The following is a 15,755-nucleotide window of genomic DNA, read 5'->3' on the forward strand; positions in this document are numbered from 1 at the left end:
TACACTACTCTCAAAAGATTACACTTAATAGACCAAGAACAAATCTAGATTATGAACATTCTCACAAGACTATAAAACCCTAACTTCGCAGATTGAGGTAAGAAGAACTTGAGAGAGAATGAACAGATACACTCCTTTTTTCTGAATGAACTCTTATCTATTTTTTCATTTTAATTACCTGACCCAAGTCTGAGTACCCTTGGAGTATCCAAACCCGGAATATGACCCAAATGTATAATCCTGCAATCTTTTGAAATAATTTATCATACACAAACTAAAATAATAAAATATTTGTAAAAGAAGTCAACTATAAGTTTGACCAACATTAAATCACACATTTTAACAGTTAAGGTTTGATAATATTTTGGAATGTCACTCACAAAAAGATAGTTCATTGGTTGATACAAAACTATTTGGAATGTCATTCACAAAAAGATAGTTCATCACTTCATTGGTTGTCTGCATTTGATGTTGCAGTCTATCTAATATTATTTATTAAGCACTCCAACCTCCATTCGAAATAGTAAACAATCAATTTTTGAAGGTATAATCCATCTTCATATGTTTTGTAATATATGATTGTAATTTACTAATTAAATTATTGTTTTGTCAGTAGATTATGTGATTTTTTAAAGTTAATTCGTTACTTTCTTTCACATTGTCTACTTTCTTATTAACGGAATCTTAATCATTATCGATGCACACATGTGGTTTCCTCAACAAATGTATCATTCATAAACAAAGATGGGTGGTTTCCTCAACAAATGTATAATTCCTAAGGCTTTGGGGTATCGTCACAAGTGGTTTCTGAGTGAAGAGGAGGCCATGTCATTATTTAACCATTTCATAACCAATCCATTAGGTTGTAAATGGTGGTTACTAGTAGCTAGACAGTAAAGATGCAAAAAGAAGAGAGAAAATGTGAGGGAAAGAAGAGGGAACCAATCAAATTGATCATCTTACTCCATCTTCACAGCCACTCCAAGCCACTCTACAACCAAGTCATCGGTCCATGAGGCGGTGTTCACGCATCCTTTGGACTGTTACGTCGGAAATCACGTGTCTCTTTGCCCACCATTCTGATAGCCTAAACAAAGACAATACAAAATCATTGGAAAAATATCAAACTTACTTGAAAAATCTAAATTATCACATAAACTTACTCGAGTTTCATCCATGAAGATATGAAGGGGTATCAATTTTTATTGAAGAATGATTTTTTTAAGGCTTTTACTGTTTATGGGGTACCAATTCGGTACAAGGAATATGTTGGGGCTGATTTATTTATTTATTTTTGAAGATTTTGTATAATAATCCGTGCTAAGGTATAGTATTAATTTTTCGGTTTGGGTTCGGTATCTTCGGGTAAAACTCAGTAAACTAACTGGGTAGTGGGTACTACTAGACCTGTCAATGGGGCGGGTTTTGACCCTGATTCGCTCCAAACCCGTAAGAATTTTACGGGTTTGGATTGTAATTTTCGATTCGTTTACCCGTTTACGATCCATACCCATTTACCCTTTTAATAAATGGGTCGGGTATGGATCATTGTCGATCCGCTCCACTTATAACCCACCCCATTATATATATATATATATATATATATATATATATATATATATATATATATATATATATATATATATATATATATATATATATATGACAACAAAATATACAACTTGATGTCTAAGTAAAATATGATTTTTATTGTATTGGACTTTGAGTATTTATTAATGTACATCTTGCTTAAGTAGACATTTTATTTTTTTGAGAAATATTACTTTGTGGAACACATAAAAATTATGAAAATTTAATATTATAAAAGGGTCGGGTTAATGGGTCAGATATTCGTCGATTCGCTAGATATGGGTATGGATTCGACTATTCAAGACCCTGAGGGTTATTGGAGCGGGGCGGGTCATGTTTTTATTTTTTTAAAACGGGTTTGGATCAATGGTGATTCGCTCCAAACCCGTCCCATTGACAGGTCTAGGTACTACCGAATAATGGGGTAACAAGGCAAGTACCGGTTCGCATTTGGGTCTAAATACCGGTTCGGGTTATGTATTTGATCCGCTTTCGAAATGAAGTGTCTGACTTGTTCCGGTTGTGCTGAAGCCTGAATGCTAGTGCTTTTATGCTCAAGTTTTAACATCGATTGAGACCCAGAAAATGGCGTCTGTCTCTTCCTTATCCTTATGCTTCCTTTCTGCTCATGCCCAAGCTCGCTCCAACAAACCTCGTAAACAGCTTGCCCCCAAAAAACCTAATCCCAAAAAGTTCAACAGCATTACTACCCCTCGTCCAGAGTCTATTTTCTCCGTCTCAGGCGGCCAAGCCACCACCTACACTCGCCTACCTCCCAGAGACGATGACTTCTCCGATTCCTTTGCAGAGATCAAACTGTCCGATTTGGCAGCATCGATGCAAAAACAAAAGAAGCCTTCCTCCGGTAGTAAAGATAAGACAGAGGATAATGCAGAAATAGTTAGCGATGAAGAGGATTCAGGGTTTGATTATGGGAAATTTGAGTTATATGAGGTAAGTTCCGATGATGAAATTGACGGCGACGAGTTTGAGGAAGACGAATTAATATTTGAAAACAAAGCGGAAGATGAATCAGGATTTGAATACAAAGGGGAAGAAGACGAAGGAGAAGGTGAAGGCGAAGAAGAAGATGAGAGAGAGAAGGAGAAAGGAGTGCCTGCAGTGATGAGATGTTTCGACAGGGCGAAAATCTACGTGAGGTCAGGAGACGGAGGTAACGGCGTGGTGGCGTTCCGCCGTGAGAAATTCGTGCCTTTCGGCGGGCCATCCGGTGGTGACGGCGGAAGAGGAGGCAACGTCTACATGGAAGTCGTTAGCTCTATGAATTCTCTGTTACCCTTTAGGAATAGCATTCATTTCAGGGCTGAAAGAGGGAGTCACGGACAGGGGAGCAAGATGAATGGAGCAAAAGGAGAAGATGTTGTTGTGAAGGTACCACCTGGAACGGTGGTCAGAGCCGCCGGAAAAGATGGAGCTCCCGGAGATTTCTTGTTAGAGCTGTTACATCCAGGTGATAGGGCTTTATTGTTGCCTGGTGGAAGAGGTGGAAGAGGAAATGCTTCCTTCAAATCAGGAGCCAATAAAGTGCCTAGAATTGCAGAGAATGGTGAAGAAGGTCCTGAAATGTAAGTTCTCCATAACTTTTGTAAATCATTCAATCAATTTCTATAACCCACAACTTTTAATCATTTGTAATGCTGTTTTTTTTTTACAGGTGGTTGGAATTGGAGCTAAAATTGGTTGCTGATATAGGAATAGTGGGAGCTCCAAATGCAGGAAAAAGCACCTTTTTAAGTGTTATTAGTGCTGCACAACCAAACATTGCAAATTACCCCTTTACAACTCTACTTCCTAATTTGGGTGTTGTTTCATTTGATTATGATGCTTCCATTGTTGTAGCAGATCTTCCAGGTTTACTAGAAGGGGCCCACAGAGGCTTTGGTTTAGGCCATGAGTTTCTTAGACATACGGAAAGATGTTCAGCTCTGGTATATTTCTTTTCGCATTGATCCAACATTTTTGCTAAATGACCAAAATACCCTTACTGTGAATTAATAGTTGTGTGATGGAAATGGAGGCTTAGGTACACATTGTTGATGGCTCATCTCCACAACCAGACTATGAATTTGATGCAGTTAGACTTGAGATAGAAATGTTCAGTCCCGAACTTGCTGAAAAACCTTTTATAGTTGCATACAACAAAATGGATCTTCCGGAAGCTTTTGAAAAGTGGGAATCATTCAAAGAGAAGCTTGTTTCACGTGGGATTGAACCTTTTTGCATTAGTGCAATAAACAGAGAAGGGACTCGGGAGTTGATTACTGCTGCTTATGAGCTTGTAAGACAAGGAATTGAAGATTCAAAAGATGAAAGTAAGCTGAGTTTATTAGCCACATGTTTTTCTGTTTTATATGGACTTAATCTGCTAACTAAAACACAAAATGAAAATGAACATGTTAAAAAATAATGTTATATTTATTATTATTCTAATTAATCAGCAAATGGTGTCTAATGCAGTTTGGAGAGATCCTGTAGAATTCAGCCACGTGGCTGAAATGGTGAAGAAGCAGCGAACTGCTCCCATTGATGAATTTGAAATTTCTCATGATAGTGCTTCAGATACATGGCGTATTGAAGGTGCAGGATTGCAGCGATTTGTTCAAATGACAAATTGGAAGTAAGTTTTTTCTCTCTCCTAAATAAAATATTAAAATAAGATCTTCAATCCCAAAAGTTCTTATAATATGTTGTTTTAGAAGGGCTACTTTCATTTCTTTCTGTTACATAATTGTACTTTTAGTTTTATTCTTATTAAAACTTTTACTTGTTGTATAATAAATAGATACATGGATTCCGATAGAAGGTTCCAGCATGTTCTAGAAGCATGTCGTGTTAACAAGACTTTAATTAAACGTGGTGTGAAGGAAGGTGATACAGTCATCATTGGCGAGGTATGTTACTTTGTTCTCAAACTGATTTCCCAAAAATACCCCTCAAAAACAAACAAGAAGAAAAAAAAGACATGAATAAAAACTTTTTACAAAGTTGGAGTAATTATGGAAATGTTTGTTTATGGTAGATGGAGATGATATGGCATGATTCTCCAACAAGTTCTGGTCCAAACAGGAAGGTATCTACAGAATCTGTTAAATGGGCAGACTGGAAATGATCCACGTGTACTTCCATGTTTTTATTTTACTCAAACAAAGGTGCTGATTATTTATAAAGGTATGTATATATACATATATCATTAATTATTATTTCAAATTTATAGCCTAGTGCAGTGCTTTAATCTCAAAAACATTAATTTTTTTTTTTTAAATCTTAATTTTTTAATGCACATATCATTATGTGCAGTGCCTGACGTCACCAATGGTCACTGACCAAGAGCAGCAGTTCCTATACAAGTTAATGTTGTAGTTCTATTTTTGGTAAACTGATATATGCATGGTCATTTTGGTAATATTGTGCTTTCTATGTTTGAAGCAATATAATGTTCGATTTGACATAAGTTTTATATAAATATGTAACTGGTTTTCTCAAGACCATGTCTTTGTATTTGCCTGTTAAAATAAACATTCCACACTATTCATTTACATGCAACTCACCAATAGGTGTAATATAATCCAATGTTGTATGCTAATGCTATGGTTGCTTTTGTGAACCAACAGACATTTTTACTATATCTAATGCAATAATATTCATCTCAATTCCACAATTGGTGATCACATTGAAGTCATCTTGATTGATCTTGCATCCTGTCCCATAGATGTGGTGTATTCAAGAATCTTCATACCTTTCGAGAGTCGTACACACCACTCTTTTGGACAATATGAGAGCATTTTACTTCTCCTTCTTCCTTGTTTTCTTAGAACATCATTCGACTAATTAGGATCTCTGAGGACTTACACGTGTTAGTAATACAATCAACACACTTTAAGAAGCGAGGAAATATAGGAACACATGAACTTATGTTGTATGCTTCCTTCACGTCAAATGAACCATTTATCTGGTTTGTGACTAGCATTGAGTCAATGTTTTTTTCATAGAGGTTTTGCGCCTGTTTTCTGTGTTGGTCTTAGACTAGCTATTTTTGCCTTGTTATTTGAATATGCATCTCTTGAGGTTAACCTTGATTCTAATTGTGAGAATTGTGTAAATGTCCCTTGCGTAACTACAATACATGTACTTTGGTCTTTGGTCTGATTTCATCCTATGACCACGTCGTCTACGTAGTCATCTATGTTTCTTCCGTATATGGTTGGTGCCTTGTCTACTAGCTTGTGATATTTCATTACTATATTCTTGAGTTTGAAAGACATCTTATGGTAGCAAATTGGCCCCTTATCTCAATAGAACATTGTCTTTTCTTCGTATGTTATAGCCATTCGACTAAGGGGAGTGGAAGTCTAGGCATATATTTACGTCCAAAAGGGCAAAATAGTCAATTATGAGAAAAATATGAGAACATGAAGTTGTGACTTCATGAAAATGACCAAAACAAGTTTAAGTCAGTTAAAAGGGGCTAGATGAGTAAGTTCAAGATAAAGAATGCATGAGAAGATGCGTTTTGGCCAAAAGGGTAAAATAAGAAATTTTATGTTTTGGGCTAACTTTGTGACTTAATAGATTAGGATCCTAATAAGTCAGTGAGATATGACTTAACAGAAGTCTAAAGTATGTTCCCACCTTCGCGTGGATATAATGAACATCGAAAACGGATAAGAAACAAAGAAGTTATAAGGGTTAGAAGTTGGGACAAAATTACCACAAAGTTGGAATGAAATCAACCAAGGGAGCTGTTGTCAAGCAGCTACCGCGGCACGGTGGGTAGATAACCATGTCAGTGCGAGACTTTGTCGTAAGATAGAAAGACAATGCACTTTGCCCTGCGACACCGTATACGAGTGTTACGGCGTGGTGGTCAAAGTAGGATGTTGCAACGTCCGCAGATTCGAGCTAGTCAATTTAGAAACAAGCGTTAAAAATGACTTTTTGATAGAAGATTATTTAGAATAAATAATCTTAACCAAAATATAGTATATGTCACAAGGATTCCGTACATATAAAGAACGCTGAAACCCAACTTATAACGAAGAAGTTATGACTCGTCGAAGTTTTGCGATAAAACCGGCACAAGGTCACGTATCGTAAAAAGTGAATTTTTGATAAACTACTTTTTAGCCTTAGCGATCTAAACAAAAGTCGTAGTATATGTTAAACCGAGAGCGTGCATTTAGAGAACGTCCAAATCTGACTTCGTTTGAGGAAGTTATGATTTTTCTAAGATTTAGTCTAGCAGTGCACAGCCCAGAAATCGAATTTTAGATCGATCGATTTTTATCCGACACAACCTAAATGAGAATTGAAGATCTCATTAATAGGATAAATGAAAGTTGTAGATCACGTCGCTACATACGTGTGGATATAAAGAACGTAAAAAACGAAGCTCGTATGCGAAAGTTACGGATTTTAAAAGATAGTTTTTGGAGTGACCAACGAGTGACACGTGACACCATCTCAGCCACAACTTCCTCCTCACGCCTTGCCACCAGATGGTGACACTTGGCACCCCAACACGTCGTGTAGGCATCAGAACACGCCGTGTTGGTCAGTTTCCCATCGTATAAATAGAGACGAAAATCACCCATTTTCTTCACACCTTTCCAATTCTCTTCTCTCAATTACTCCCAAACCCTTTTCTCCCTTACCTAACACTTCCTAAGTTTTAGAGGCGAGTCCCAGAGCGCCAAAAGGCTTCGAGAAGAAGAGCTTTCGGCTCAGAAGTTCTGCCCGAGCAGAGCCCGGTTTCTTGCTAAACCCCCTTGTAAGTGAGTTATGCTTACCATACTTTAAGTATAACTTATGTTTAAGTTCATTATCGTTATTATGGACCTATAAAGAAGATTTATCAGTGATTCAAAGTCGTTATACTGATTGATCTACTTACGGGAGAGGTGTCTAGAATGGTCACGTTGGCTTGGTTGGTGGATTTCAGAAAAACTATATGCCGAAATGGTCCTGCCTCCCAACTGTCCTGCCTGGTTGATCCTTACTTGATAGATCATTAAGTAGACTTTGAGTTAATGATGAATCTAGACTAATAATTAGTCTCAATAATTATTAGACTAAAATCTAGTAATAATGATACTAGGTTTCGTCGAAGGAAAAGAAAATTGTTAGAAGCGAAGCGCTGCCCGAATTACGAGTCATCACTTTAACAAGTGAGTGCATAGTTACTTTCATCTTACACATAGATATGAAATATTTAATATAAATTACGTGCTATGTGTATATATTATCTGTGTTCTTGATATTTATGCTGGATGAACAAAATATACATGTTTTATTCTATTTAAACTGTATATGTATTTTATACCTATAATTATGATGGGTAAAGATGGGTAGATGAATGATGAGAAATAAAAGATGATATATATGATGAGTGGTGGAAGATGATGAGAAGCCTTGATTTAAACGATGATCCAGTCATCTAGCAAAGTATAGATGACGATCACAGGCTATTCTAGACAGTCCAATGGAACGCTAGCATGTTTGCAACCTGTAGGTGTTTTTGAACTACATGTTCACCAGATGTACTCTAAAAACCATGGCAGCTATGGACTTAGTGTCTTATGAATGGACGTTGGCAGCTATGGATTTAGTGCCCTATAGATGAACGTTGGCAGCTATGGACTTAGTGCCTATTAGATAAACGTTGGCAACTATGGACTTAGTGACTGTTAGATAAATCCTGGTAGCGATGGACTTCGTGCCTATTCCTTAGGACAGTCCTTAGGAATGAATGAATGAAGAATAGATGATTCTTAGGGTAGATCCTTAATAAAAAAGAAGATAATGAGGATGGGAAGATGGGTTAATTGTTTGATGATTAAACATAATAATTATATTATTGTGGGTTGAAAACCCTATGTACTCACCATGTTTTCCAATCTGACCCACTCAGTTTATTTGTATCACAGGTATCGATGCGAAGATACATTACACTGAGAGATTAAAGGAGATGTAATTCATTAATGTAAATAATGTAAGGTCTGTTTATGCTTATGTTTCTGTATTGACGATGACATCCCAACATTTTAATATAATTAAAATACATTTTTTCGGAAATGCTTTGATAACATCTTTATCATGTTTTTCTGGGAACAAATTCCGCAATATTATTCTTTAAAATTGATACTCTGATTTTTAAATAAGCATAAATAAAAATTTTAAAATGACCGTGAAATTGGGGATGTCACAGATGCTAGTGGAGGAAGGGCACCACGACACAGCAAGCAGATCGCCACGACGTGGAAAGCAAGTGGCGTCCATTGAACGAGGTCAAATGGTCACTGTGGCACGATAAACAGATGGTCGCGGTGCGGAGTCACATCAGATAAAAAGGTTGTTAAGTCTTTATCTTCGTCATTTAACGCCCCCAAGTGAAGCTCTGATGATTTGCAAAAGGAAGAAGGGGCAAGAGGCGGTCTAGGGTGTTAATAGCTTGGATTGAAGGTGGAAAGCTTGTGAGGTAATCATATTCTCCATAATTAAGATAATTAGGTCTTAATGGTGTTTTGATGAATTGGTTAGATTGGTTAGCTTGATTATCCTAAAGATTAAGTATGATGTTATTAATAGTGTCTAGATGCTTTAATTAAGTTTAGAAAATGATTCCCATGGTGGAATCAATCTAATGAGAGTTAGGGTTTGAAACCCTAACTAATGATTATGTTTAATTGGTGGATTAGATGTTAGATTATAAGGAATTAGGTATTATTGGGTACTTATTCATTAATTGTTTGGGATTAAGAGATAGATAATGAAAAGATAGGAAGTGACCCATTAAGTGATTATTTTGACTTAAAGAGTTAATAAGCTCTTAATAGGCTAAGACAAGTATTAATAACTTGTATATGTGTATGATTAGGCCTAAGAGTTGAAGGATCCAGAATGCATCAATGGTAGAGTAGAGAAGAATATGATAGTTAGTCCTCACTAACTGACAAGGTGAGTTATTACTCTCTCTCTATCACACCCCCGAACCAGGACGACGGAAACGTCCGGGGGCGGATGACTTCATTGTATTGTATCATCACAATTGAATATAATTGAAAACATTGCAACCAACATCATACATTAAAGATACCAACAAACATTGTTTACAGATTGTATTTGTTCACAAATTTACACAAAAGTGGCATAAAATATGATGTTCCAAAATGTAGTAAATATCTAAAATCCATAGCCTGAATACCTGCTCACTGAGTCTGTAACAACCCATTATTTTCAAGTCTGTAAAAGTCAACCAAAGTCAACAAAAGTCAAACTTACTAATGAAAGTCAAAATTTATTGATTTATTAATTTATTAAGGCTATGTCACACCCCCGAACTAGACGGCGGAAAACATTCGGGGCCTTGTGTGTGACTTCATCTTGTAATATCATCACAATGTATATAATTGCAACAAGACAACACAATAATCATACATATCAAAATACAACCAACATTGTTTACATCAAGTATAGTATCATAGTTACATGCAAAAATATTCAATGTATGATGATAACAAAATATAACAAATTCCACAATTCCTGCTGACCTTTCCGCTTAACGATTCATTGAGAATACAAGTTATTTTGAAAACGTCAACATATATAATGTTGGTGAGTTCATAAGCATGTTTGAATGAAAAAGTTTTGTATTGTTCGTAAAACACCAGAAAATCCGATATTTTCTGTATAATAGTTTGAAAGTAATGTGAATAGTAGTTTATTGTATAGGTCCTTGTTTATTGTATATGTGACCTGTAAAGACAGTATTTGGAGCTGTGATAAGTTCAGCTATCTTTCAAACTGTGATGTAAGTTTTCCCCACTGTACTTGTGGGTCGAAGACACCAATATCGGCCCACTAGGTTATGTATCATGCTATATAGGATGATGTTATGTTGGTTATATGATATATTGGTAGACCTGTATGATTACCTGTACTTGATGGTTATGTGTTTATTTTTATCTATTGCATATGTCGACATATTATGATTGGGTTGAGGCGGTCATGCTTTGTGCTGAAGGCCAAGATACCCAGGGCAGTCGCGATGGGTTGTAGATCATGTGAGGCGGTACAGTCATAACAAATGCCCGAAGAGCGGTCCAGATAGGCTGTAGGCCCTACGAGGCGGTCCAGTCAGGCTGAAGGCTCATATTTGCATGCTATTATCTGTTTGGTTGTGTGTGGTACCTTGGGGGAACTCACTAAGCTTTGGCTTAAAATTTGCTTTTATGGTTTCAGGTAGTAACCTCTAGGTTTTGAGAATCTTGATTTTCCTCATTGTTGCTACAAATTGGAAGAAGTTGTATATGGCTTAAAGCAGGCACCCAAGGCATGGTATGAAACTCTTTCTACGTTTCGTATTGAGTATGGATACAAACATGGGGTCATTCATCCTACCCTCTTTCGATCTTCAAGTAAAAGGGGCAAGTTGAAGACTTGATTGTGCACATCATCCTAGATTTCATGTGTTTTTATGATTTTGAGATACTCTGATTCATGATTGTGACTTTTGGGAACTTGTTTTGTAAAACTTATGGATTTTGGAATGGTTTTAAAAATAAAGTTTTTCCTTGATTTCTGGGATGTTACACGATTCAATTTGTAATCAAATTACCTTCCCGACCTTCACTTTTTATTTAATAACCCCAACCTTTTTAATACTTACATAAATAACTCTCATATGAGTAAGCGTTCGAGATTTGTCCTCGTGGTTCCTACCATTTTTTGAGTTCCTAGATGATTATATATATATATATATATATATATATATATATATATATATATATATATATATTACTTACATTTAGAAAATAGATATATTTAATTATTAATGAAATCTGATTTCCTTCCTTCCGTATTCGTAATATTTCGTATCATTGACATTGTATTGAATTTGAACATCAATGAAGACAATACAGAGGCTACAAATTCCAACATACTTTAAGTTGTCATTTGGTTCGTTCTTTTTAGTATAAATAGTAGACGACATAAAATTATTTATGTAGCTTTCAAAAGATCATAAATTCAATTTTTTATATTGTTTCAATTTGAAGGTCATCATGAGGAAGTCAGTGTTGGAGGAAGAAATATGAATTCTAGCATGAATGAAGTATCGAATTGGTTTTTGGATATTTTTTAACAATTGCACACTGTATTATGAATGTTTTCATTTTTCAGTTTTATTTGGATGTTTATGACTTTATGTTGAAAACCTTTTGTTTATATTAATCATTTTAATCACTTTATGACTTTATGCTGAAAATACCTCATTTTTTTAAATGTGTTGCTTATTTATTAAACGTGTTACGTGGTTTGGGTTCGACCCACTAACCTATGAACCTGCAAACCCGTATACTTAAACGAGTTATATAGTTGACTTGAGTTGAGGTAGGGGTGACAATGGGTTGCGTTGGATCATAAACAGGTTGACCTGTTTAATTAAATGAGTTGAAAATATCTATCAAACCCAACTTGTTTAAGTAAATGGGTTAAAAATTCTCAACCCAACCCAACATTTTTAGTAAATGGGTTGAAATCGGAGTGACATGTTTATTGTTTTTCCAAGTAAACCTATTTACTAAACAAGTCAAACCAAGGTTGACCCGTTTCAATTTTCACATAAAAAAAACCCTTAAAAATCAAATAATCCTTCAAATAAAATTATATACAATTTAAAAGCTATAATAATTGTTCAAGTTTGAATATTACACAACAATAACTTTATATGCCAATAAAACAAACACAAAAAAGGGTTTACAACCATAAATATTATAAATGATTAATTTTTAAATTCTATGCAACTTAACCATCATTTTTACCAACTCGAATTTTAGTAATTGTTACTGACTTATGGTTTTTTGATAAATAAAAAATAATCAAAATATAATGATCAACTAAATAATAATAATAAATAAATATAAATTAAAAAATATTTAAAAATTTTAAATAGGTTGTCGGGTTTTAAATGAGTTAGAAATTTCAACTCTAACTGAACCCATTAAATTAAACGGGTTGGACGGGCTGACCCATTTAATTAAATGAGTCCAAAATCTTTACGCAGCCTGCTATTTATTGTTGGTTTGACGGGTTTGGGTTGGGATTGCCACCCCTAGGTTGAGGTTTTCAACCCGTGACCCGTCGATCCATATATTATATGGGTTGTTTTGAGTTTATATTTTTTGGCTCGCCAACCCGTCAATCCGTGACTTGCTAACTCGAACACAACCCGATTGTCAGGCTTAATAATCATGCATGTGTGTATATGTGAAACTATTAGATTTCTTTTTATAAACTTGGACGGAGAATAGGGTAGCTAGAAAAACCATGTTAACCGGAGAAGACGATTGGGGACTCATCGAATCTATGGATTCCCGAAAACCGGCTAAACCTATACCAACTGGTCATAATAAATGATATTTTTTGAACATAATAAACAAGTTTAATTACGAAAAAAATATAAATGACTAAATATATATACAAACTAAACTATATTATGTTTATAAATCATTAACCCATTAAAATAAGAGAAATTAAAATAGAAAAAAAGTAAGTTAAAGAAATATTTGATTTCTTTTAAAATAATACTAAACCAACAAATCCATGATATTTTTTTTGTTTATTTACTTTTATTCAATCGATTGAAATCAAGGTATACGTACATGATACAAGTAAGTATACATGTGTATACAAATTTCAGGGTGATACCCATTCCTGCCTTATTGTTACTCTCACTTGCATCAGTTTCCCGTGAAACTTACAAGGTGAGTAAACCCTAATCTGATCTCTAATTTCTATTCTTATCTTCTATTCAACACCCAAGTAATCGAAATTCCTGCTTTGTTATAATCGTTGATTCGATTGCTTTGCGCATGTGAACTGCAATTACGAAAATAATGACATCGATTTTGATGCGGATGTACATAGGATGGCGAGTGCGGTAGATGCTGTCGGGGAACCGATTCCGACATCGGCGGTGCTAATGTCGGCATCGAAGCACATCGCCGGTAGATGCAGAGGCGAAAATCTAGCCTTCCTCAAATGCAAGAAGGATGATCCCAACCCTGAGAAATGTCTCGACAAAGGCAGCCAAGTTACCCGTTGCGTCATGTCCCTGTAAGTGTATAGTTTCCACCAGGATATTACCTTGATTTCAATGAATCTACACACAAACTAATGAATTATAGGTTCACTAATAAGTGAACTTGCATAATATAGTCTGATTTATGTTAAAGTTTGTCTGAGTATTTGATGGAAGCTTGTGTATTCAGTGAATTAAGCTGTAACGAAGCGTAGTACTTGTATAAATCTGGTGATTGAGTTAAGCCGATTAAGCTACTTCTGACCTTTTGGATTTATGTGGTGTTCTAAAACATTTTCTAAGCTATTTCTAGGCCTCTTTTTATGCACCATGTTCATAAAAGAGCACCAACATTTAGCTCATTGAATAATCCTGAATTTTGTGGATACCCAATGGATGCTTATGAGACAAACTAGCAATACATCAAACATTCTAAGGAAGGATCTTATGAGACAAATTATGCAATACATCAAATATTCTTGAAGGAAGGATCAATAATCGCTTAAAATCTAAATGAAACTTAAGCAATCTAAAAAACAAGAAAATCTTATACATTATAGCACTCTAGAGGGCTCATGATATTGTATGTAATGTAATGTAATCTAGACTTTCTAGGGGCTCTTGTTGGTGTTGGAGTGCTGTTTTCAGGTAATATATATAGGCCAAATTGCAGGGGAGAGCAACATTCTTTAAATTTGATTAGAATACTTGTAAAACTTTCATAATAATTGAGGATTAGAATACTCTTTATATGTTAATTCATTATCAGATGATGGGCTGTTAACACCATTGATTTACCTTAATATTGGCATTAGCTACAACACATAGTCCAAGATTTTGAGTGAAACAATTTCAACAAATGGAAGTTCATCATCGAACAATTTATGTGGTCTAAATATTTTGTGTTAATTGCTAATCAGTAATTGGTATTATCTTATTCTTAATTGGTACTTAACTAGGGAATGTAAATAATGGAATTATGAATAAGGTATTTTAGCCATTTATATTTTTTTCATAGTTAAAAAAAAAAGAATAAAAGGAATCACATTATTTCTGGAATAGTCCATTTCATCTGATCACACAAATCAAACAACTTATTCCATTTTTTACCCATTTCCATCATACCAAATAATTGCAAATTTTGTTAGTGTTTGTAAGTCTATTTCAGATGTACTTTTTGTATCCTTTTAAGTGCTAAATGAAAAAAATTGCAACATACTTTCATTTACGTGTTTTATGTTTTATTTCTGTTACAATATTGTATTTTCAGTTTTTTTTTTGTCTTCTTAAGGCGTACTTTTTTCTTATATTTGAACACTTTACCAATAACAACAGTGAATATTTACTTTGTTTATGGATGAGATTGCTATAATTGGGTAGATTTTTCAAATGTACAAGTTCCAATGCTTTAATAGAAAAAAATATAATAATTAATAAACAAATCAAATAATCAATAGAAGTGCATTGCTATTTTGTTGCATTTAAGCCTAAATTATGCTATATGTATGGGTTGTAGGCTGAAAGATCTTCATCAGAAGTGCACAAAAGAGATGGATGCTTATGCTGGGTGTATGTACCACAATACAGATGAATTTGAATTATGTCGCAAACAACAGAAAGATTTTGAGAAATCTTGTCCGTTAAGTTGAACCCATGCTGCCCGAATTTTCCGGGCAGTGTTTTCGGTCATTGAGGTTGCCCTTGGAAAAGCTAATTTGCATTGTTCAGATTGAAAATAAGATATGAATGTGTAAACTTTGGTATCTGATTGGAGTTTCCATGTTTTTATTGCGTATTTTGTTGATGATTGTTGTATGGAGTAAAACGTTTGTTTTATCGGACAGCATTTACTGCTTACTTGGTTATTATTTCCAAGGCCAAAGACAATTATAGTTTGTGTTTTTTTAACTACATAAATATATTTTTTTTCAAATATTGAGTATTTTTTTTTCCAAAAATACCAACATGGGTCTTCCGGTAATGAATCACAAAAAACATTTTTCTGGTTAAAGTTGTTTTTAAAAAAGAAATTCAGAGGTTAAATAATAATAATAATAATAATAATAAT

General features: G+C 34.7%; 2 protein-coding genes across 2 annotated transcripts; both read left to right on the forward strand.

The window, feature by feature from the left end:
• The first annotated feature begins 2,118 nt into the window (after positions 1–2,118).
• On the forward strand, positions 2,119–5,094 carry EMB269 (GTP1/OBG family protein). Its single transcript, XM_079051863.1, has 7 exons — positions 2,119–3,176; positions 3,266–3,539; positions 3,635–3,923; positions 4,069–4,228; positions 4,394–4,502; positions 4,631–4,779; positions 4,909–5,094. Exons 1-6 carry the CDS (start codon positions 2,176–2,178, stop codon positions 4,718–4,720), a joined length of 1,923 nt encoding a protein of 640 aa, XP_078907989.1. The 5' UTR covers positions 2,119–2,175; the 3' UTR covers positions 4,721–4,779; positions 4,909–5,094.
• An 8,169-nt stretch (positions 5,095–13,263) lies between these two features.
• LOC145111162 (NADH dehydrogenase [ubiquinone] 1 alpha subcomplex subunit 8-B-like) lies at positions 13,264–15,555 on the forward strand. The gene is made up of 3 exons (XM_079047455.1): positions 13,264–13,370; positions 13,534–13,722; positions 15,204–15,555. Exons 2-3 carry the CDS (start codon positions 13,535–13,537, stop codon positions 15,334–15,336), a joined length of 321 nt encoding a protein of 106 aa, XP_078903581.1. The 5' UTR covers positions 13,264–13,370; position 13,534; the 3' UTR covers positions 15,337–15,555.
• The last annotated feature ends 200 nt before the right edge of the window (positions 15,556–15,755 follow it).

This window comes from Lactuca virosa, chromosome 5 (assembly GCF_052849685.1).
Source record: "Lactuca virosa cultivar CGN04683 chromosome 5, Lactuca_virosa_CGN04683_v6, whole genome shotgun sequence".
In the NCBI taxonomy this organism is placed as follows: Eukaryota; Viridiplantae; Streptophyta; class Magnoliopsida; order Asterales; family Asteraceae; genus Lactuca; species Lactuca virosa.